Source organism: Carlito syrichta, unplaced genomic scaffold, assembly GCF_000164805.1.
Source record: "Carlito syrichta isolate Samal-C Ts95f unplaced genomic scaffold, Tarsius_syrichta-2.0.1 Scaffold314056, whole genome shotgun sequence".
In the NCBI taxonomy this organism is placed as follows: Eukaryota; Metazoa; Chordata; class Mammalia; order Primates; family Tarsiidae; genus Carlito; species Carlito syrichta.
In genome coordinates, this window is record NW_007258152.1 from 192787 (window position 1) to 217391 (window position 24605).

Here is a 24605-nt window from a genome sequence, read left to right on the forward strand (position 1 = left end):
GCAAGACATTTTACACATCACCTGTGCCCTTCAAAATAATATTGGCAGGCACATACTATTTTTCTTGCTTTATTAATAATGAAATAGGGTATGCTCGTGAACCAACTCTACTGAGAGTATCTTGATTTTCAGGATTTGCCATTTCCATGGTGTAAATTGTCCTACCGTGGCCTGGCTGAAGCTACTCATGTTTACCTATGTTAAACAGTCAACTCACAACATTTCTGAATATTCAATAATTACTTTAGTTTCTCTGTAGAGTCTTGAAAGAAACTTAACTTGGAGGTCAGTTACTACTTAAATGTCTCCTCAATTATCATGTTTTGTAATATTTTTTCTTTCATATTATATGTACTGGCCTTTATACCACTTTGCCACAAAAATGTCTATTACCTTCTAATAATATGTTGTTTCTTTCTGATTATTTAATCTGTTTTCTTTTTTAATTGCATTGCCTACTTCATAAGAAAAAAAGGTTTTTATCTATACTTTTGTATTCACATAATGTGCTGCATATAATAGACATATAATTTTACTAAATGAATTGAAACTGTCTGTGAACTAGTGACAGTGCTATAACATCAAGTTTGTTGAGATAAAGACTTGCAATAGGAACTCAGTGACTAATGTTAATATGAAAACAAAGAATAGTTTGATTTGGGACAAGTTAAAAGGATCAAATGAGAGACACATACTATTTTTAACTCTATTTCTCCTTTCTTGTTTTTTTTTTTTTTGAGTAGATAAAAAACTTCCAGAAATTTCCTTCCTTATCTTCAAACTAAACTGGTCTCTTTCCCTAGCTCCCCTTTTTCTATAATCCAACTTGACAAATGTGTAGAAATGGGTGTTTTCTATTCCATTTTCTCTTCTTCATGAACCCTGGATAAGGCATTCACTGGGATTCAAGCTACAGGGGAGTTTAATGAATAATGCCAACTCCCTAAAGACCTAGCAGTGGCACTTTATAGCTTCTGAGACGTTCACAGGATCACAGCATGTCTCTATAGCACACTGCCTTTCAATATGCATTTGCAGATCAACTTTTTTTTTTTTTGCAAAGGCTCAAAGAAAAAGACATATTTTTGAAACTATTGAAAGAGTCTTTGTAAAACCGAAATTAAATCCTTTTTTTCTATGTTTAATCTTAGTCATCATTCCAAAGCAAGGCATGAAAGAAGGGATTAATTTGAAATTTGGTCTGCCTGAGAAATGTAAAGGTCCTTGGGCTGTGTTTCTCCAAATGACCTGCACTATTTTAATCCAGTGTAATTTATTTGGTTGTAGCTGAAAGAGAGAATGGCCTTTAAATCCCCTTCCAACATTTCTACACAGGTAGCACTTTCCCATTTCTTTCCATCTTATTTTATCTGTAGGTACCAGATGAATATGCAAGTAAAGGAGCCGGTGACTGCTTCATTTTGTAACAAGTATGATTTGAGGAAGTGACACCACTTGCCAATGTTTCTTCTTTCCCCCAATACTTTAGCTCTGGTGACAAACTGAGCTAGCTTCTCCTCTAGAAAATGAATACAGACTGGCAAGGGCTTATTAATATTTTAACGGTGCATATTTTATTGAAAACTGCATTCTTTACCCAGGACCATGCTAAGGTTGCTTCCTCTTCATCCTACTTTCTCCCCGTCCAGTTGGTAAGAAAACAAAAATAATGACGAATAAAAGATGGAAAGCAAGGAAGCAAATCATTTGAAAATATGAACTGAAAAGTTAAAACAATTGCTTAACATGGCAAAGAACTTGTGACAAAACATCACATAAGTTTATTTTCTACATTTATCCATATTTTGTAAACCCCCAAAATACCAAGTTAGACTATGAAAGGTAAGCAGACAGTGCCATTTACTCACAGTTCATAATCCCACTGAAACAGAGGTACGGAAATGAGTTTATTTTTAGAGAAACTATACACTTTTTTTGAGGGGGTACCTCCTGGTATTTCCACCCTCTTCCATTCTGTGCCCCATGCTCCAGCATTCATCCTATATGTGCAATGGAGTCAGCGCTCAACATATTGTTGAGTGGATAAAAAATGAATCAGTGATGGTAGGAATACAGGCCCTCCGTGTCCTGTGGTCCTGCAGTGGTGTCCCATAGCCATTCCTTAATAACAAGGACACTGAGCATCTGAAATAGGCAACAGCGTTAAAATGGAGCTCCTAGCCGGGCTTGGTGGCTCAGCCTGTAATCCCGCGCCTTTGGGAGGCTGAGGTGAGTGGATTGCCTGAGCCTGCGGGTTCGAGACCCGCCTGGGCAGCAAGACCTCATCTCTACAATAAATCAAAAAATCAGCCGGGTGTGGTAGCGCATGCCTGTAATTCCGGCTACTTAGAAGGCTTAGGTGGAAGGATCGCCGGAGCCCAGCAGGTCGAGGCTGCGGTGGCCGGGAGCGGCCACTGCACTCCAGTCTGGGCGACAGAGTGAGACTCCAACTCAAAAAAAAAAAAAAAAAATGGAGCTCCTGGTAAAGTTGGAAGAATCTGGTAGTTGCTTGCTTGATAACAAGAAAGCACAACCTGGCTACCTGGATACATGCCGTATCTAGATTAGAAAGAGCACTTTTACCCTATGCGTATTAATCAGTCAGCGTAGCCATTATATTTGTCAATAAAGTCTTTTGTCTTTTCAGTGAGCATTTACTTAAATATTGAGACATCCTATGATCTTGTTCTTGAGAATCACTGATATGAAAATGAGGTCGGTATACTGAATGATGTCTATAGCAATGCTCAGTGTCCTTATGTAACTTATAATCAGAGAAAAAATTTGGATAGCTTGTTTTGAAACTTAGTGGCACGAGTTCTTAAAAAGTAAGACATATTCTAAGTTTCAAAAGCACTTTAATAGACGATATCTTATTGAATGCTCAAAAGAAAATAAGTTCAGAGAGATTAGATGACTTGTCCAAAAAACACAAAGCCAAGCTAGCACATAGAGGACTAAAAAGAGGTGAAGAAGAAGATTAATCTAAATACTTTTCATTTTATTGCTGTCAGTAACCTGTGGCATGTGCTAAAAGAGGTGGCTTCACTCCCTGTGGGTAGGAGTGAAATCCTCACTAATGCAGCAAGAATGATAGAGAAAGCAGAGGATTTATAAAATATGGAGACAATCATCATCCTAGAGCTGGAAATGTTCAACTGGCGGAAAAATAAGTTTGACCATATAACCTTGAGAATCTGAGGATCTGACATCAGAACATCTCATTTCAAACCCTGAATGTTTTTCCCTCTCCCTAATTTCCCTGTAACAAGGATACATGTATAATATTGCATGACAAATCAAAAGATTGTTATGTTCATCTTATTCAAATTTTACACCAAATTTAAAGTAAACTTTTTTTGCACTGGTCAATACTTGAACACATGGATGCCTATTTTAGAATAGCTCATACATTGAGCCAACACAGTAATTGACTATCCCCATGATCTAAGCTATCATAGTTACTGTAATTAACTTTGCTACTGTTACTATCTACTCCCACAAGTTACAATAATGAATAGCGTGACTTAACATGGCACAGTGTTTTCCTCAAAGGTAATTTGAAATGTGTATATTTGTTTGCTAACATACTAAATTTCTCCATATAATTTCTTCTAATAATGTTATACCTTTTGTGGTAGTTTCTGCCATTGTTACTGTCACCATCCTCTCTGCCTTCCATTAATCCACATTTTATTCTTCACTCTCATTTTTCTATTTTACTTTCTTTCCTTTTAGCTTTCCTCACTCTTTATAGTTTCACCAGCTTCATAAATTTGAATAAAAGGCATTGATTTTTTTCTTTTTAAATGACACTTGATGCTTTGGATGTTCTCTGACATTCACAGATTCTTTGACTCAGTGTGTAATCACTGAGCACCTACCATATGCTGGGTGAGCATTGGTTGTAAAATGGTAGATGGAACCTGGTACTGACTCCTTCCAGAGAATATAGTCCAGCAGAGGAGACAGACATTACTAAAGAATTACAAATAATAAATGAAAAATCACAACCATCATGAGTGCTAAAAGGGAGATGTGTGTCTTAGAATAAGAGGATGTGACCCCTAATTACAGGCTCATGGAATGCTTGTATGAGGATGTGACCTAATTACAGGGTCATGGAACACTTGCAGAGCTGGAATTTGAAGGATGAGTAGAAATGTAGTAGGCAAAGAAGAAAGGGAAGCTGTGTAAAATTGTTATGTGGAGGTGGTGGTGTGGATGGGGATGGTACAAGGGTGCAAGACAAGCATCAAAATCTGAAAGGAGGTCAGTGTGTTGGAGTGGAGAATGCAAGGCAAAGTAGAGTAGAAACTCAGGTTGGAGACATAGCCATCCCAGGTGGAACCTGGCAAGTCTGCTGAACTTGTAGCTAAGGGACAGATTTCAATTCTGTAAGGTTATTTCAATTTTATTCTAGATGTACAACATGATTCTATCCAATGACTGATGGTTTTTGTAGTGATGCTCAAACTCCATGTTGTTATCACTGATGCCTAAGTTGTGGTAGTTCCAAATGAATGGAGACATCACATTTCTTTTTTTTTAATCATCATTATTATTTTTTATTTTAAAGATGTGGGGTACAATTCAGGGTTAGACATACAAATGTTCATTATGCAGCTACCCTTGTTGGACATCACATTTCTTAGTGCCAATAAATATGTGTGTAAGCCTTAGTTCAGTGTGACTACAGCAAGTAGAATTAAATTCTTTTTTTGAAAATTATGCTTTAAGTTAAATTATTTCTCATGAATTATAAATAACATGGTGTGGACTATTGAAATTCATTGCATTTTTCATGTGTATAGTAGTAAGGTGCAATGTAATTATGATATACAAATTTATGAATCCAGAGTACAGCATGTAGAATTGTTAACTTTTAAATTTAAATTTTTCTCTAACATGGGTTAGCTAATAAAAATTTTGCTTTTGCATTTATGTGACAACCTCAGGGCATGTTCCTTACTAGTATTTCAGAATTAAGAAATCCCATAACTTTACAATTGGAAAAGAATTTCATAGGTCATCTAGTTTATCTCCCCTTACTTCCACTGGACATATCATGTCTATATATATGGGCAAGGTAAGAATCTTTCCTTTAATACAAAGTTCTAGGAAAAGATTTCTGTCAAAATGTACATCTGGCATTTAATGTTTCCACAACAAACATTGCTTATTTTTGTCAAATATGAAAATGCTATATGCTGCCCTCATGCACTTGTTAAATAGTCAAAAGTTTTTATATTATTGAGGATGTTCTGGGAAACTTTAGGGTAGTTCCTCATAAGGAACTAATATTACATGTAAGAATGACTGAAGTGTAGGAGAGAATTCAGCAGCATATTAAGGACAAAAAAAATCTACTCAGCCCTTAAGGGATGGCTTCTGGAATTTTATTGCTATAAGTTAAATGATGTATAATTGTGAAAGTGTAAGGAACACGTGTAAAAAATGGAATGATAATTAGATATTAAAGAGTATTTGAAGTACAGAAAAGTTTGGGGATCAATATATATGTAGCACTTCTAAGAGGAAATACTGCATCCATAAGTATGAAGTTTTGCTCATAAGAAAGACACATCCTTATACTGTACTTCTGGAAGAGTAAACCAGGAATAGGTCAACATAACAAATAGACACACAAGCTATTCAACATAATTATTTTAGTCGCTTTGTCATAATTTGATGTTCAGATATGCCGCTCGTCAGTTCATAAAAGATTCATTGAAAATGAAACATCTGCATTAAAAAAAAAAAAGTGTAAAATGACAACAATTTAATGCATTTGCATCTTGCCACAATGTAGCATATTTTGTTTTAAAGCATCAAAAATTATTTCCCTTTCCTGTGATCTATCTCCCATGATCTTTAGTTTTTCCTGAGGGATTTCTATACTCCAAGAATGATGTCCTTACATCTCACAGGAGTGGTTTATAAAGGCAGTCCTCTGAGCCATATATATATTACATATATAATTTATTTGAAGATAAGTTCCCTGTGTACAAAAAAATTAACTGAACAGAGATTTAGGAGGCATCTAGGTTTCTTTTGATGCACTTCAATTCTTTTGGAGAAAAGTACTATGGAAACCAATAATTCACTTCAAATTTGCCATGGAAGTGATGGCAAACTATACAGTGGCATTCAAATTAAGCAACATATTGTGTGACATGGACAATTATTGGTACAGAAGTTCAGAGCAAAGGAACAATTCCTCTCAAAGGGACAGCACTGCAAATATTTATTGAGTACTATGTATATTATAGTTTTTCTCAGTGTCGTCCATGAATCATTTTATTTATTGTCACAATGGCTTTATGAGATGGGTACTACTGCTCTATCCATTTAATACAAGAGAAAACTGAAGCTCAAAGAGGTTAAGTGACCGGGGGTATAAGTAAGTGGTAGAGCTAAAGTCAACGCCAGATCTATCAAAAATATTTCTATGTACCATCTTGAAACTGGAGCTTCTAGCTTGGATGATCACTGAAAGCATTGCTGTCTGTCTCATCTTGACCAAGCCAGGGCCAGTGTAGAAAATGTGTTAATATATTGTGTACCTGTAACGTTTGAAACTACCAAATACTTAGCTACACTAAACATTAGATTTTAGGTTAGCTGCTCTTTATTTTTAAATATACTATTTAAAATTCGCACTTTCCCCAAAAGGAATGGTTGGTCTTGTGAAGGAAATAATGAAGTAAAATATTTTATAACACAAAGTTCAAAACCACAGAATAGAGAATAAGTGAACACAGAATAATCCTCTTAGAACACTAAGAGACTTCATCAACAACTTACTCAAGAGAGGAGTAAAGAAAGTCTGAGAAAAGTTGAACAACTTACTACAAAGACACACAGCATGATTTACAGCTAACATCAGAAACTAAGGTCTTTTCATTTCAATTTTTTTGCTATGAATGTGGTCACTGATTTAGTAAAAAGGCAAAATTGTTCATTCTGTATCGAACTGAGTGCCATAAATTGTGTCTTCTTTTATTAGGTGCTTTTAGACTCTCCCAAATTTTAACAAATTCATAGGGAAAACTAAGAAATGTATCAAGTCCTTCAGGTTATTCAGAAGCAAGTGTCCATCAATAAGCTACAATATGTATATTGCAAAAGAAAATAGTCTCCATTCAAACCTTCCTTGAATTATGATACATGGTCTTCCAACTTCTATTTATACACACATTTGATATTAAAGGTTTTGGCTTCATTTAGAGAAGACACCAAAGGATCAAGCTTTCATTATTAAAAAGAATGATTCTACGTTTATAGATACCAACATGGAATAAGGAGTATCAGAACAAGAGACAATTTTCCTCTTTTACATTTAAAGCTGGCCACTAGCACCAAAATGAAACACACTTAGGACATTACTCTTAGAAAAAAATAAATAAATAAATAAACTAGACTATCCAGTCAGTAGCATGTATTTAAAAAATTTTTTTCTTTCTCTTTTCTGTGTATTTTAATTATGGAAGCAGCTTTATAGCCATCACCAATTTTTTGCTACTAGCTAGCATATCCATATTTCTCAAACAAGATCCCTTGTAATTAAACAAAGTATCTATAACACATGATGTCAATTATACTGGTGGCGTGAAGGTACCTAGTTTTATGAAAGCTATGCAATTTGAGCATCATAGTTTATATAATGAATATCCTATCCTGAAAGTTAAGTTTTGGACTGATTGGTAAGAAACAATTTTAGTCATAACTCATTTTTAAAAAATTAATTTTAATATCATTTTTCTTTATTACATATATGCTTGTATATGTAAATATCTTACACATAACGAGTCTACTATTTGTCTATTTTGTCTCTCTTGCACATCTTCCCATTAATGCTAGTTTTCCTAAGGTATGCTTTGCCTCTTGTTTTTTAATATTGACCCAAATAAATTAACGTGTGTGAACTTCTTTGTCAGTCAAGGTCTTACAATACATTCTAAACATGAGTTCTCACTGCACATTACTACAAATAACAATATGGAAAGACTTAGAGTGCTGTATGGCATTCTTACTACCCCCAGGACTTTACTCTGAAAATATTTTGCTTGTCGTTGTTTCCTAAAAGTAAAGTGGAGAGAAAAATGTCTTTACGATCAGAGGGTTTAGATATTTGAGTTTAGTTTTTGAGTCCATGGAGAAAAGGTGAACTTTTCCTCTCCCTCTTTGTACCCCCCCCACCCCTACGAGCACACAGGCACACACCACACAACAGACGACCCTCTTCTCTCATAATGCTCATGGTGTTTTGCAAATGATAATGCATCATTGGAAAATTAATACTACAATTATAGAACTAGCAGTTAATTAAGAATATTTTTTAAATTACAAAAATTTAATTTTATTTAATCTTTGGGGATATTAGGTAAACATTGATTAGCCTTGGTATGTAAAACAAGGCATACCTCTGTTTCTAGTAATTTTTGCATGCTACTTTTTATTTTAAATATTTTGTCTTATGTTTTTATTTAGATATATTAACTTTTACATATTCTACTTTTTGACTCCTTTTTCTGATCTAAAAATGGTGGCCAAAGCATGAGACAAGCATTCTCCAGAAATTAAATGTTCAGATTACCCTCTGTCTCCCTCTCTGATGAATTGATAAATGAGCATCCAGTCAGAGACATCACACGAACACAATTTCCCAGTCAATCTATCCAGACAGACATGGCTTAGATACAGAGAGCCAAATCCAAGCTCGGCATTCCAATCTCAACCACATGTTTGCAGAACATTGGAAATGCTGGTCCTTCTTTTTGAGTCATTAGGCATGAACGAATATATTTTGACAAGGGGAATACCACTTTTTGGAAGAACAACAATGGAATTTGGGTTTTTCAGATTGAAGTGATGAAGTATGTGGATTATTCAGGTTGCTGAGCTTTAAAGCATGGCTGAAGACTTGAGATTCTCATGCAATTACAAGATTAAAGTGATATAAATTGGCACTCACAGTTGTGACAGGTGGCCCCGCTGTATCCCGTCTCATCACAAGTGCATTTGAAGCTGTCCCATGTTTGTGAGCACTTCCCACCATGCTCACAATGATTGGGCACACATCTGTCAGAGAAAAAGACAAACAGAAATAAACCAACAAACAAATGAGATTTATGAGTGGCCAAATTCCAAGCTGTCTGGGCAATATATCATTTCAATGCCAGGTTACTTAACCAAGGCAATTAATCCTTGTTAGTTTAAACAGATTAATGTGATTCATGATGGAAGGTGCCAAGCGCAACAAAGATGATGTATCACAGGCCTAGTGCTTCCTGGTTTTGAGTAAACAGTAGACAGTAACAAACAGTTGAGGGATTCATTTGCATTGCACAAATTCATATATATTTTTAAATCCCAAAACAAAGACACTAGCTAAGTTCCCTCCTGGTGAGAAGTAGAAGATACGCTGTCTTGTTTCCTGTTTTATTTTGTTCTTTTTAAAGGCCAATACCAAGTTAAAGAGGGGTAACACTGAATTTTTCATAGCAAATGGAGTTTTTGAAATAATGCCATGACAACAGCAGTGAAAATACACTAACCCAATAAGAAAGAATTTTTAAGTCTTTCACACACATCCTCCAGTGTCCCCTGCACAATTAAAGCAGCCTACTTAAAGAGGCAGCAAGTATAATATAGGGAGAAAAATACGAATTGTGTGTTCAAATCTGTCTTTCTATTTATTAGATAACCAATTGTGACTGCTTAATGAAAGTTTTCTGAATCTCAATTTTTTTTTTGAAAAATAGGATCATTCTATCAATACTACAAATAATTCCAAGGTTTGGAAATAACATTTGTGAAGTAGATAATTAATAGGCAAGAAATAGTCGGCCAATAATTGGAAGCTGTAAGTATCTAGACCACAGCTTCCAGGGCACAGCTTGACTGTATCTTAGCTATTGTGAAGTTGAAATTTGTTCTGGAACATTCCTGTTTCAATGGCACAAATGCTTTCCTTTCTCTCAGGCCTATCCCCTTTATCTCCCATCAGTTTCTCTCCCTACAAGCTGATTCTTTATCATCCTGGCTGAGATGTTCACAGATAACAAACGTATTATGTACTAGCATTCACATAGGATGTCTAGATTTTGGTAGGAAACTCTCAAAAAGAAGAATCACTGTAGATTATAAAATCGTGGAATCTATAATAATGGGTCACAGGCAATGGACAGATAGATCTACCTGCCCAAAACCCCTTAATCATAATGTAGCTTCCTGATACAAAATCTGATAGAATTGGTCTCAGAAATACTATTCTCCTACTCCTTTCTTGATTTACCATTAGCCATGCCTAAAAGCACTTTTAGCTGGACTTGATTAAGTTTGGCATGGAGCTCCCTGGTTCCATGTAGCTGTGCTGTTCTACCTCAACTCTTTACAAACCTTTACTCCTGCAACAAACATTTACTGGACACTTGCTGTATGCATAGTACTATTTAAAATAGATGAATAAAATTGTATTCATAGCCTTAGGAGAGCTTACACTTTATGGAAGTAGATGCGTTATGCTTGAAAACTATAATGTAAGAGTACTATAAGATAAGGCAGAAATGAAAAATGGCATAATGCAGGGACAAATTAAGTACTATGTAATTTCACTTGAAGGATCATATGTAGGTTTTGCGCACAATTAAGAGCTTTTAGGTTGAGCCCCAATGGATGCACATGACAATAAGAGAAGAGAACGAAAGGAAGAATATTATTGGGGGAAAGTACGATATAAAAAATTTATGATGCTAAATTATAATATGGTACTGAAAACTCATTCTAAATTTATTGAACATCTACTTTTCATAGAATTGGGGCTTGGTATTATTAAGGCTATAAAGATGATCTATCTCCAAAAATTTTGTAATCAAGTTGGAGGCAGTGGTGGGGGATAAGAGTCATGCAAAAATATGAAACCAGGAAGATTTGTTGAGTCCTTCCTAATAGAGACTCAAAATGCTACTGAAATTTGGAGATAGAGGAGATATGAGTGGGTAATAAATAAAGGACTTAATAAAGTTTGAAACATTTCCCCTGAGTCTTAAAAGACAAATTGCATGTTTATGATTAAAATGTTGAAAATTGTTCCTGGTAGAGTGAGTGAGAAGAGAAACGACATGGAGGTGGAACAGTAGGCAGTAGGTAGTCCAGAATTGTTAGAAACCATTCCCAGGGTTACTAGGTATACAGAACCTGAGGTATAGGCAACAACAAAAGGCGTTTTTGTTCAGAGCAAGCCTGATTCTCCATATCATGGAAGAAAGAAATGAGCAGGACACTCCACAATTACATGAAACTAAAACATCCTTGATATTTGATTTTGGAATTCAGTGTGTATATGCTTTTGTGTGGTGTATTTACTTTCTAAATTATTGTGGGTTAATATTAGCTAAGCCTAATATTGAAAGTAATTTACATCAGCTCATTATATCAATTAATTCAGTAGTAAGTAGTGCAGAAGTATATTGATTTGCAAAGGAAAACTAGGTTGGAATCCAAATGCACAAAGTAGAAAATTCACATCTCAGTGATAGAAAAGATTACTGTGTACTTATACACACACACACAACACAACACATATAAACATCAAGTGAGATTAACTGAATACAGTCATCCCTCAGTGTCTTTGAGGAATTGTTCCAGAACCGTCCTGCAGATACCAAATTCCACATATGCTCAAATCCATCATATAAATGGCATAGTATTTGCACATAACCTGAGCATACTTACTTTTTTTTACTCTAAATCGTCTCTAGATTACTTAGAATTTTTTACTGCTGCATTATCATTTTTCATTCCTTTTTTCTAAGTATTTTCTATCTGTGGTTGGCTGAATCCATGGATGTAAAACCCACAGATATGAAGGACCAATTGTACTTCTAAAATTTAGTATTAGAAATTTCTTTAAAGATGGCTCTTTATTTGATTGGATTTTTAGCATTTTACTTTCAATGTTTGTCTCTCGTAATTTATGTTTTTAAAATTGACGTTTTCCTTATATTGATTATTGACATTCTAATTCTTAATGGTGCGGCATATTTTATTTCCTAAATAACTTGATTCAAATATAATTTCAAACCCTAACATCTTACCACCATATATTTATTTTTAAGTTAGAACCAGTTACCAAGCAAAACAAAATATACAATAACCTATCTACACACTCCTTAAATATTGATTTCTTCTATATTCCCATAGAACCATTTACATATGTCCGATATATTATTATTACATTGCTTAATAATTACTTGCTGGAGCATCTGTATCATCTAAACTGAGCCTCTGAGAGTTAGGAGATTGTATGTTTTGATTCACTGACTGAAGGAATAGATGAATGCAATGCTAGAAAGGAACACCACCAAAAACTTGAAGTAATCCCAGAGAAATCTCTTTTTTACTGTAAAAAATATAGATTACTTTTATCTATGACTTTGGCCATAACTTCAGACTTTTGGTCTAATAAACATTCTTTTAGTAGGCCACAGGAAATGTGTAATTTGTTTCAAAGTATGTCCTAGCTTGAAAGTTTTATTCACATGAAAAATGAATCAAAATGACTTGACTGCTTCTACTTGAGAACGACTTGACCAGGATCAGGGACATACAGGGGAGAAATTGTCAGGTGTCAATTTGTTGTGATCAAAGGATTCCATGAGAGGTGATACATCCAATTAGCTCTGGCTCCAGATAGCCCAGCTTGTCTCTTTCAGTTGGAATCATACTTTATAATGGCATTTCAACATGCTTTAAATAAAAATGCATTTTATTCTAATGAAATTTATTTAAATTCCAATACATAAGACAAACAAAAACTATATTTTAAAAGTTCAAATGTGAACAATGACAATATAAAATGAATCAACATGGACAGAGTGGCTGTTTGGATGAATTTGACACTTTAATCCAGGTTATAGATGACAGTTGCAGTTTTATTTTAGCCACTGTATCTCTTTCAGTTTCAAACTTGATTTTAATTGCAAAACATTGAGAAGTTTCAGATTCACGAATGTAAGAAACTGCAAATAGTATCATATATATTTGTTTGCAGTAGCTCACTTTTTCAGTTTACGAACACTACTTAATTAAACAGGGATAGTGGAAGAAATTTTATTTCCAATCTAAAAAGTGTTAGCCTTAAAATTATGCAAAAATGTATAGTTACATGATATATTTTAAGTGGTTATGGAGAAGAGGAACTCATGATGAAATATATAAAAGTTGTGGCATTACATGGTATTTTAGTATCTAAAATACATGTATTCAACAGTCTTCTGTATTTTGGGAATAGAGAATACACAAAAGTATATTTCTAGAATATACATATCATTCAGAAAATCAATTCCACCTTTTATTTTCTCTAGAAATTATTCACTGAATAATCTTAAAATCATTGCCTCACTAATAAATCAATCTTTACTATAAAAAAAGTTAGCCTGGCGGTGTACCTAAATGCATTGATAATTTTCAAAGCATTTGGAGGAGTTTTTCTTTTTTTCACCTATAGTGTTAAACATTTAAATATATACTTATGTATAAAAATTAAAATTGTTTTACATATAAATATTTTATATACACATGCATATTTATATGTAAATATTATTATTCTATACTATATAACATTATTTATATAGATATTTATATATAAAATATATATTCACATCAAATCTTTGTGTTACTTTTTTTTTTATTTGAGTTGGAGTCTCACTCTGTCACCCAGACTGGAGTGCAGTGGCCGCTCCCGGCCACCACAGCCTCGACCTGCTGGGCTCCGGCGATCCTTCCGCCTCAGCCTTCTGAGTAGCCAGAATTACAGGCATGCGCTACCACGCCTGGCTGATTTTTTTTTTATTTGTTGTACAGATGAGGTCTCGCTGCCCAGACAGGTCTCGAACCCGTGGGCTCAGGTAATTCGCTCACCTCAGCCTCCCAAAGGCGCGGGATTACAGGCTGAGCCACCAAGCCCGGCTGTGTTACTTTTAAAACTACATTTGGTTCTGTAGAATCCAATATAAAACCCATAATCACAGCACTATGACTCCAGAAATCCACATGGAAATAATGTGGTACCACTTGGCAAGATGGTGACAGAACCAGTGGGAGTGTGAGAGTCTCTGCAAAGGCAAGTGTCCATAAAGACAGTCTGTGTGAGTGGCGATGCACAGGTGGGTGAGTAAAAGTCCATCTGAAGGGACACTCAGAATCAGGTACCTGGGACTCCCCTCCAGAGGTGGCTGCAACCCACCACTGCTCTGAGATGGGAGCCCCCAGCATGCAGGATCTTCTGCCATTCTCAGAGTTCTCTTGGGAGGAGGCAGCAGAGATTAGCTGCTCATTAGCACCAGGCAACTTGTCCACATCACCACCTGCAGCAGTGGGCTGGGCACTGGCAGAGGGAACCGTGGAGAAGGTGTGTGGAGGAAATCTGGAGCTGAGCCCAGCTGCTGGCAAGGAGACACCAACCGCCACCATTTGATCTGTCCCCAGAAGGGCAGAGACCTGTGTTGGCCCACCCAACTCTGTTCGACCTCCAACTGGAGACCCAGAGGTGACCTCTGCACCCTTCTGAAACTGACCATCACTAGACCAGAGAGGAAACTTCAGGAGTGTACATGGAGAGACAGACAACCCACTCCCACACTGAACCAGGCATGGACATGTCTGACTCAGCAGCAGAAGATGAGTTTGGGTGAGTCCAGATCTGATTCAACCGCCTCCCCCAGCAGTACATGGGGTGTCTGACCTACATTGAGAACCACCTGATAGGCCTGCTGTGAGAGTGGATGGGAGGGACTGGAGACAGGATCCTGCTCCCTACCATCGCAGCAGCCAAAAGCAGTGGCTGTGGTTGGGAACCAAATAAAAAGAAAAGAAAAAATAAAAGAATAAGAACCTGAAGTTCCAGAAGCAGTCACAGAAGGAACTCTTTTTTTTCTTCCTGTTTTTGCTTTTATATTTGTTTTGTTATTGTTATTGTTATTATTATTATTTTAGTTTTTCTGTTTGCAAATGGGTATTTTTGAGGACAAGTGCATAATTAGGTTTTGATTTTTTGTTTGTTTTTGCTTTTTAAAAATTTTGTTTCTTTCTTGTTTATTCATTAGTTGATGTGCCTGTCAGTTTTCCTTCTTCTTTTTCTGTCTTTTCATCTTTCTTTCATCTCCCTTATTCCTTTCTCTGTGCTTTTACTTTTTATCTCATTTTGCTTTTAGGGAGCATATATACTCCCCACTGCATAGTCTAATTGTAAGGTGGAGAGAAGTGGGTTCCAGAGGGCACACACACCAGTCAGCAGATACTGTGATCTGTAGATAGCTTTTGAACCACAGCTCCCCCATCACACCTTAAACAAATTTCAAAACTGCGAAAAGCACAGCCCCTAGTCTCCAGTCCGGCTTCAAAATTGAATAAATACAGAGGATCTACATAAGAAAGCATAGGGAATTGAGCAAACAGAAGTGAAAGCATTTCCCCTATCACTGAGCAACAGAATTAAAGAAGGAGGAAAAAAAGGGAGAGGAAAACCATCACAAAGGAAAACCAAAACCATCACAAAGGGAGAGAATAACCAAAGGAAGAACATAAGTCCCATACAGACCCTGGAAAGACAAGACCTGAGAATACAGACTTCAAAACTCAAACAATGAAGAGCCCCCAGAATGACTGGTCTAATATCACAAACCCAGATATCAAGATATTAATAGAGAGAACTAATATAAATGAGGAGAGACAAGAGGAAAGAATGAAGGAGTTGATAACCGAGATGATGGTAATAAAGAATACAGTAAACAAAATAAATAACAAATTGACAAGCATGGGAAGTAGAATTAACCAAGCAGAAGAATCTCAGAGCTCAAGGACCAAAATATGGAACTAACCCAAACAGTTAAAACCATAGAAAATAAGCTTTAAAAGACAGATCAAAGCCTCCAAGAGATGTATGATTATATCAAGAGGTTGTACCCACAATTAATTGGCATTCCTGAGGCAACCAGAGACACAGAGACCACTCTGGAACAAGCCCTCCATGAAATTATCTAAGAAAATGTCCCTCATCTGATCAGAGACATGACCATTCAAATACAAGAGATTCAGAGAACACCTACAAGACATCAAATGAAAAGGCCAACTCTTAGACACATAATAATTTGCTGACACAAAGTAGGTCTAAAAGAAAAAAATCCTAAAGGCAGCAAGAGAGAAAGGTCAGACTACCTACCAGGGAAGACCAGCAGACTTATCTACAGAAACACTACTACTACAGCTAGACGCAACTGGAGTCCAATCTTCAAAGTTCTCAAAGATAAACAATTCCAACCAAGAATTTCCTACCTATAGCTAAGTTAAGTTTCATCAGTGATGGATAATTAAAATCCTTCCTAGACATTCAATCTCTAAGAGTTTATGCTGCCTCCAGACTAGCTCTACAAAAAATGTTCAAGAAAGTATTAAGCACAGAAGAAAGAATGACCATGCTCTTTCTAAGAATGCAGGAAAAAGAATAAACACACACACATATCAACCCCCAAATCTAAAGAAAATCAACAAATAAATAAACAAACAACAACAACTACAAGCTCTATAAAAACTTCATTACAGGGATAAACTCTCACAACTCAATAATTAGCCTGAATATGAATTGACTAAGTGCACCAGTGACAAGACATAGAATGACAAACTGGGTTAAAAAAAACAAACAAACTATGATGCAACAATATGCTATCAAGAGACTCATCACACCAGAATGGACACTCACAGACTCAAAGTTAGAGGATAAAAAAAAACAATTTTCAGGTGAACTGAACAAAAAGAAAGCAGGTGTTATGATCTTAATATCAGAAAAAATATTCTTTAAGCTATCAAAATTTCAAAAGACACAGAAGGTCACTATATAATGATAAAAGATTCAGTCCATCAATAAGAAATATGTATCCTAATCATGTATGCACCCAATCTAGGAGTACTAACTTTTACAAAGCAGGATCTAGGTAAATTAAAATAGATATTGAATCTAGCATTATCATAGCTGGGGATTTAAATACCCCACTATCAATCCTAGATAGAGCATTGAGGCAAAAAATCAACAAGGAGATCCAGAACCTCAACTTGATGCTTGACCAAATGCATATAATAGATATCTATAGAATACTCTACCCAACAACCATAGAATATACATTTTACTCATCACAACTTGAAACGCTCTCCAAGATTGGCTACATCCTCGGCCATAAATCAAGCATAAACAAATTCCATAAGGTCAAAATACTGCCATGTACCTTCTCAGACTATAGTGGCATAAAAATAAATATCAACACTAACATAGCTACCCCCAAACTCACAAAGATGTGGACACTAAACAGCAAGATGCTGAACAACTCAAGGATCAACATGGAAAACAAAGCAGAAATTAAAAGATTTCTGGAAACAAAAATAAAGACACATCTTACCAAAAACTCTGGGATGCGATGGAAACAGTACTGAGAGGGAAATTCATTTCTTTATGAACACATATCAAGGAAATGGAAAGATCACAAGTTAAGAACCTAACAAATCACTTAAGGAAACTAGAAAGACAAGACCACCAAAACCCTAACTTCAGCAGAATAATCCATATCACCAAAGTAAAAGCCAAAATACAGGACATAGAAGACAAAAATATCATAGAAAAAAATCAACAAAACATAAAGCTGGTACTTTGAAAGGATAAACAAGACTGATGAACCTCTAGCTAGACTGACCAAGAAAAAGAGAGAAAAAGCCCAAATAAACACAATCACAAATGCAAAGGATCAAATCATAATGGACCCCAAAGAAATGCAAATTATTAGAGATTACAACACACTCCTGTATAGAAACAGACTTGAAAATCTAAATGAAATGGAGGACTTTCTGAGATCACACAATCTCTCAGTTGAAACAAGAAGAAATTGAGACATTAAACAGACCAATAACAACCCAGAAAATTGACTCTATCATAAGAAAACTACCTGCAAAAAAAGTCCTGGACCAGACAGCTTCCTAGAGAGTTCTACAAAACACACGAGGACGAGCTAATAAATCCTACTGAAAGTATTTCAAGCTATTGAGAAAGATGGAACACTCCCCAAATCATTGAGGCTAATATCATACTGATACCAAAACCTGGTGAAGATCCAACAAAGAAAGAGAACTCCAGGCCAATATCCTTGATGAACATAGATGCTAAAATTCTCAGCAAGATCCTAGTAAACAGGATTCAACAACACATCTCAAAAATCATCCCTCATGACCAAGTAGGCTTCATCCCCAGGATGCAGGGCTAGTTCAACATCCACAAATGTAATTCAATATATCAACAGATGTAAAACTAGAGATCACATGATTATATCATTAGACTCAGAAAAAGCTTTCATTAAAATCCAGCATCACTTCTTGATTAAAAACCTTCAAACACCTAGGCATAGAGGGAACATACCTCAAAATAGTGAGAGCCATCTATGATAAACCCACAGCCAACGAATTGTTAAACAGACAGAAATTGAAAGCATTTCCTCTGAAAACCAGAACAAAACAAAGCTGTCCACTTTCACCCCTCCTGTTCAACATAGTGTGGAAAGTCCTAGCTGGAGAAATCAGACAAGAAGAGGAAGTCAGGGGTATCCAAATAGGAAAGGAAAAAGTTAAGCTATCTCTCTTTGTTGAAAATATAATCCTGTACCATGAAAATCCAAGAAAATCTGTCAAAAATCTTCTTGTACTTATAGATGACTTTGGAAACTTCTCAGCATACAAACTCAATGTGCAAAAGACAGTCACATTCTTACACCAACAACAAACAGGCAGAGAACCAAATAAAAAGCACAGTTCCGCTCATAATAACCGCCAAAAAAAAAAGAAAGAAAAGAAAGAAATACCTCAGTATCTTCCTAACCAGAGAAGTGAAAGACCTTTACGATGACAACTATAAAACACTGCTGAAGAAATCAAAGATGACACAAACAAATGGAAAAATATTCCATGCTCATGGATTAGAAGAATCAATATTGTTTAGATATCCTTTTTACCCAAGACAATCTACAGATATAGCACAGTATCCATTAAATTATCGACATCATTCTTCTCAGACCTAGAAATGACAATACAGAAATTCATATGGAAACATAAATGACCACAAATAGCCAAAACAATCCTCAGCAAAAGAAACAAAATGGGAGGTATCACACTTCCAGACTTTAAACTTTACTATAAGGCCACAGTAATCAAAACAGCCTGGTATCGGTTCAAGAACAGGCATATAGACCAATGGTACAAGATAGAGATTCTGGAAGCAAAACCTCAATTTCTCAACCAATTCATCTTTAACAAAGTCTCCGCCAACAACCACTGGGGGGAGGAGAACTTATTCAGTAACGGTGCTGGGAAAACTGGCTGACCACACGCCAAAGATTAAAACAAGACCCCCACCTATCACCATACACAAAAATCAACTTTAAATTGATCAAAGACAAAAACATAAAACCTCAAACTATAAGAATCTTAGAATGCAGGATATAACCTTATGGAAATTGGAACTAGAAACCAATTCTGGATCAAAACCTCAAATACCCATGCCATAAGAGATAAGTTAGACAAATGGGACTTCATCAAACTGACATGCTTCTGCAAAGTCAAAGAAACCATCAAGAAAGTGGGGAGACAAACCACAGAGTGGGAAAATATATTTGCTAACTGTATATCTGACAAAGGCCTAACATCTAGGATCTACAAGGAGCTCAAACGTGCTAAAAAGAGAAAACAAGCAGCTGTATTAAAAAGTTGGCAAAATATATGAATAGACAAAAGAAGACATACAAGCAGCCAACAGATATGTGAAAAAATGCTGTCTCACTAATGCAAATTAAAATTGCAATGAGATACCATCTAACTCCAGTCAGGAAGGCCATGATCAATAACTCAAAAACAACAGATGCTGGAGAGGATGCAGGGAAAAGGGAACACTTCTACATTGTTTGTGGGAGTGTAAACTAGTACAACTGCTGTGGAAAACAGTGTGGTAATTCCCAAAAGATCTGAAATTGACCTTCCAAATAACCCAGCAATCTTCTTTCTGGGAATAAACTCAGAGGAATTCAAATCACTCTATCAAAAATATACCTGCACAAATATGCTTATTGCAGCATTATTCACAATAGCAAAAACATGGAACCAACCATGCTTCCCATCAAAAGTGGACTGGATAAAAAAATGTGATTCATATACATGATGGTATATTATGCAGTTATAAAGAAAGACAAAATTATGAACTTTGCAGCAACTTGGATGGATTTATAGTCTATAATACACAGTGCTATATCACAGAAACAAATAACTGAGTACCACATGTTCTCACTCATAAGCAGACCCTGAACGATTATCATAAAACTATCAAAAAGGAATTGGCAGTACAGGGAAACTGCCAGGGGAAGGAGGGTACACTTCATCAATAAGGGTACCTGATCTCAAACCAGGTGAAGTGGGGACCAAAATGAAGCCCAAACTCCCTGTAAAATGACCATTTTGTATATCTAATTCTGAATTGTACCCCACATCCTTAAAATGATAAACAAAACAAACAAACAAAAGTCAATTATTAAACAAACAACAAAAAAGGAAATAACCATGATACCAAATAATTAACAGTAAAGTGTTTATCAGAATAACTTGCTGTTACTTAAAACCTGAGCCCTGGTACGCAAAAGCAGTGTTTCTTGAGCTTTTACATGCATAGGAGTCACTTGCAAATCTTGCTGAGAAGAAGATTTTGATGCTTAAGGTCTGGGGTGGAGTCTGAAATTCTAACAAGCTCCTAGGTGATGCTCAGGTGACTGGTCAGAGGACCCCTTGATCGAATTAACAAGGCTCTAGACAGACCACCACTGTTCTCTGCAGCGAGGTCTTGAAAGGGAATGCAGACGCTGAGTAAGAGGAAGGGAGCACAAGAAGAGAAGATGTGGCAAGGGCAGATTTGATCTATTTAGTCATTTCTCCTAAGACTAGTCATTTCCATAGACCTTACTACCTTTTTTTTATGTGATCCATTCGATGGCATATACTAATCTTGTAATCTCATTCAGTAAGCTAAATCATTTCAGAACCTGACTACAGACTTCACATAATTCATAGAAGGTGATCACTGAATATAAGACAGCTGTATTTCACCTTAAAATCGAGTTCAGTCTTCTCAATCTTAGAGTCGCTAAGACTTCCTCTCCCCCACCTACGCTGCTTAGTTACACAGATACTAATGCTAGGATATGCAATTTGCTTTTATTTATTTATTTTTTGAGATGGAGTCCCACTCCATCACCCAGGCTGGAGTGCAGTGGCACGCTCATGGTCACCCCCAGCATCAACCTGTTGGACTCAGGCGATCCTTCCACCTCAGCCTTCCAAGTAGCTGGAACTACAGGAGCGCTCAACCATGCCTGGCTGATTTTTATTAATTTTTTATTTTTATTTTTTACTGTAGAGATGAAGTCTGCCAAGTTGCCCAGGCTGCTCTCAAATCCGTGGGCTCAGGCAATCCACCAACATTGGCCACCCAAAGTGCTGAGATTACAGGCTTGAGCCACTGCACCCAACCTAAAATTTGCTTTTAGATGACAAAGAATTTTAGATCTAGACATTAAATATGCATTGTTCTAAACTTTAGAAAAGAAAAAAAACTAAGTTCAGGTTACTGATAGTTTATTTTTATAAACTATTGGAAAATTACTGAAAACTATGTATAAATTACTATCCTATTAAAAATTACTTTTGAAATTATGAGTTTTCCCTTCATTTTTTTTTTTTTTTTTTTTTGAGTTGGAGTCTCACTCTGTTGCCCAGACCGGAGTGCAGTGGCTGCTCCCGGCCACCGCAGCCTCAATCTGCTGGGCTCCAGCGATCCTTCCGCCTCAGACTTCCAAGTAGCCGGAATTACAGGCATGCGCTACCACGACCGGCTGATTTTTTTTTTTTTATTTATTGTAGAGATGAGGTCTCGCTGCCCAGGCGGGTCTCGAACCCGTGGGCTCAGACAATCCACTCACCTCAGCCTCCCAAAGGTGCAGGATTACAGGCTGGGCCACCGAGCCTGGCTCCGCTTCATCTTAACACCAAATTTTATTTTGATTGTTGAGACAAGAAATTGATTTAAAACATTTGCTTTCTTGAGTACTTTTTTTCATACTCTTGGCTCTCAGAGTTATCTCCACAACCCTGGTATTTTCTTTTACATTAACTTTTGTATTGATCTCAACAATATTTTGGTACTTTTTTCTCACATTAACTAGATTTTAATTTTAGTTGAAAGGATATTCTCCATGAAGTATGTATCATAACCTTATATTTTTTCTATTCACATGGAAATTATATAGAGAAGTAATCATAATTCTAGTAACTACTTTAATATTTTATTAGTTACATAACTTAATATATTGATAGTATTACCAGAAATGTTAAGGTTACACTGATGGTGCTCCTTCAACAAACATTTATTTATTAAAATATTTAAATGCCAACTTGGATAGACTTAGAGTCTATAATACTGAGTGATCTATCACAGAAACAACTGAGCACCACATGTTCTCACTCATAAGCAGACCTTGAACAATTATCATAGTAAGTATAATAATACTATAAGAAAGGGTTTGGCTGTAGTGGGAAACTGTCAGGGGCACAGGGGACACACCTCATCAACAAGGGTACCTACATAATGAACATTAGTATACCTAATCATGAATTGTACTCCACACCTTTAAAATAAAAAAAATTAAATAAATAAAAAGTTTTTAAAAATACTTAAATGCAAAGATACTGTATCTCCTACATTATGCCCAAATGTTCCATTAAAAAATAATAATAATCAAACATCTTTTGTCCACATCTATCCAACAACTGTACATTTCTACACTAATCATATGAATTATTAATTTTAGTCTCATGATATGAACACCTTAACATTGGTTTTCTGCTTTTAAAAATCTTTTTCATCACAATAAACCAAAGTTCATTTTATCTTATTTAATGAATTTACTTAGAGTTACACTTTTCCAACATTTCTACACTAATCATATGAATTATTGTACATTTCTACACTAATCATATGAATTATTCATTTTAGTCTCATGATATGAACACCATAACATTGGTTTTCTGCTTTTTAAAATCTTTTTCATCACAATAAACCAAAGTTCATTTTATCTTATTTAATGAATTTACTTAGAGTTACACTTTTCCAACATATTCCTCATCATTTTGTGAATAAAATGTCTTCAAAAGGATAGTAGACTTATGGGAGGAGAAGAACCTACAAGGCCATCAGTTCATTCCCCTGCCTCCAGGTTGAGCTGTACTCAATCTAAATAAACAGTAAGTTTCTTTTCATCAGTTAGTTGCCTACTCCAGGCAAGAGATTCTAAAACAAAGACTAAAGAACATTTCATCTTCAAAGAATTGTATTTTGAACAGGAAGGGTGAGAGTGAGTAGCCTTGTCATGTTCCGGTTTTCAGGAAAATGCTTTCAATTTCTGTCCATTTAGCAATATGTTGACTGTGGGTTTATTGTAGATAGCTCTAACTATTTTGAGGTATGTTTCCTCTATGCCTAGATTTTCAAGGGTTTTTATCAAGAAGGGATGAGGGATTTTGTTAAGAGTTTTTACTGCATCTAATGATATAATCATGTGATGCTTGTTTTTACATCAGTTGATGTATTGAATTACATTTATGGTCTTGTGGATGTTGAACCAACCCTGCATCCTGAGGTTGAAGCCTACTTGGTCATGATGAATGATTTTTGAGATGTGTTGTTGGATCCAATTTGCTAGAGTCTTGGTGAGAATATTTGCCTCTATGTTCATCAGGGGTATTGGACTGCAGTTCTCTTTCTTTGTTGAATTTACCTAATTTGGGTAGCAGTGTGATGTTAGCTTCATAAAATGATTTAGGGACAATGCTGTCTCTCTTGATACTTTCAATACTTTTAATAGGAATACTTTCAAAAGTACTTTCAAAAGGATTGGCATCATCTCCTCCTTGTATGTTTTCTAGAATTCTGCTGGAAACCCATCTGGTCCAGGGTTTTCTTTTTTCTTTTTATTTTTGTCGGTAGTTTTCTTATGACAGAGTCCTGGGTTCAATTAGATTAACAATTTTCAAATGGAAATCAAATTTGCAAACTAAATATTCTCATTAGCTGAACATATATATACCAATGTGCACACATATAAAATCACACATGGGCTCACACACATAGTAATGCATAAAAAGAAACTATCAGAGCTGAAAGAGATCTTCAGTCTGTAATCTTCACTTTAGCAATGAGGAGCAGAAGAATGAGGTGATTTACCAAGTCACAGTAGCAAACTTGTGTTGCACAGGCACTAAAACCCAAGTTTCTATAGGCATTCTTTGTGATGCTGGTAAACATTTTAAGTGTGAAATAGTAAGCACAAAATTAATCCTACCTGGCAACTCACTTAAGATCATTGAAGGCCTGAGAGTTTCCCATAAGGCTTTCACTCTAAGCTCTGGGAAGAAAATATCCACAATGTGATTTTTATAAGATTAGAGGAAGGAGAGAGGCAATGGAGGTTCCA

At 35.8% G+C, this 24605-nt stretch overlaps 1 protein-coding gene across 1 annotated transcript in view; it reads right to left on the minus strand.

Annotated features, from left to right (window-relative positions):
- The window catches only part of LOC103273485 (contactin-associated protein-like 2), a gene marked incomplete at both ends in the record, with an annotated part of 313919 nt that overhangs the window by 119164 nt on the left and 170150 nt on the right, over positions 1-24605 (minus strand). The window contains one exon of the mRNA XM_008070922.1: positions 8978-9084. Coding sequence (XP_008069113.1) covers positions 8978-9084 — 107 coding nt within the window. The remainder of the gene's footprint in view (positions 1-8977; positions 9085-24605) is intronic.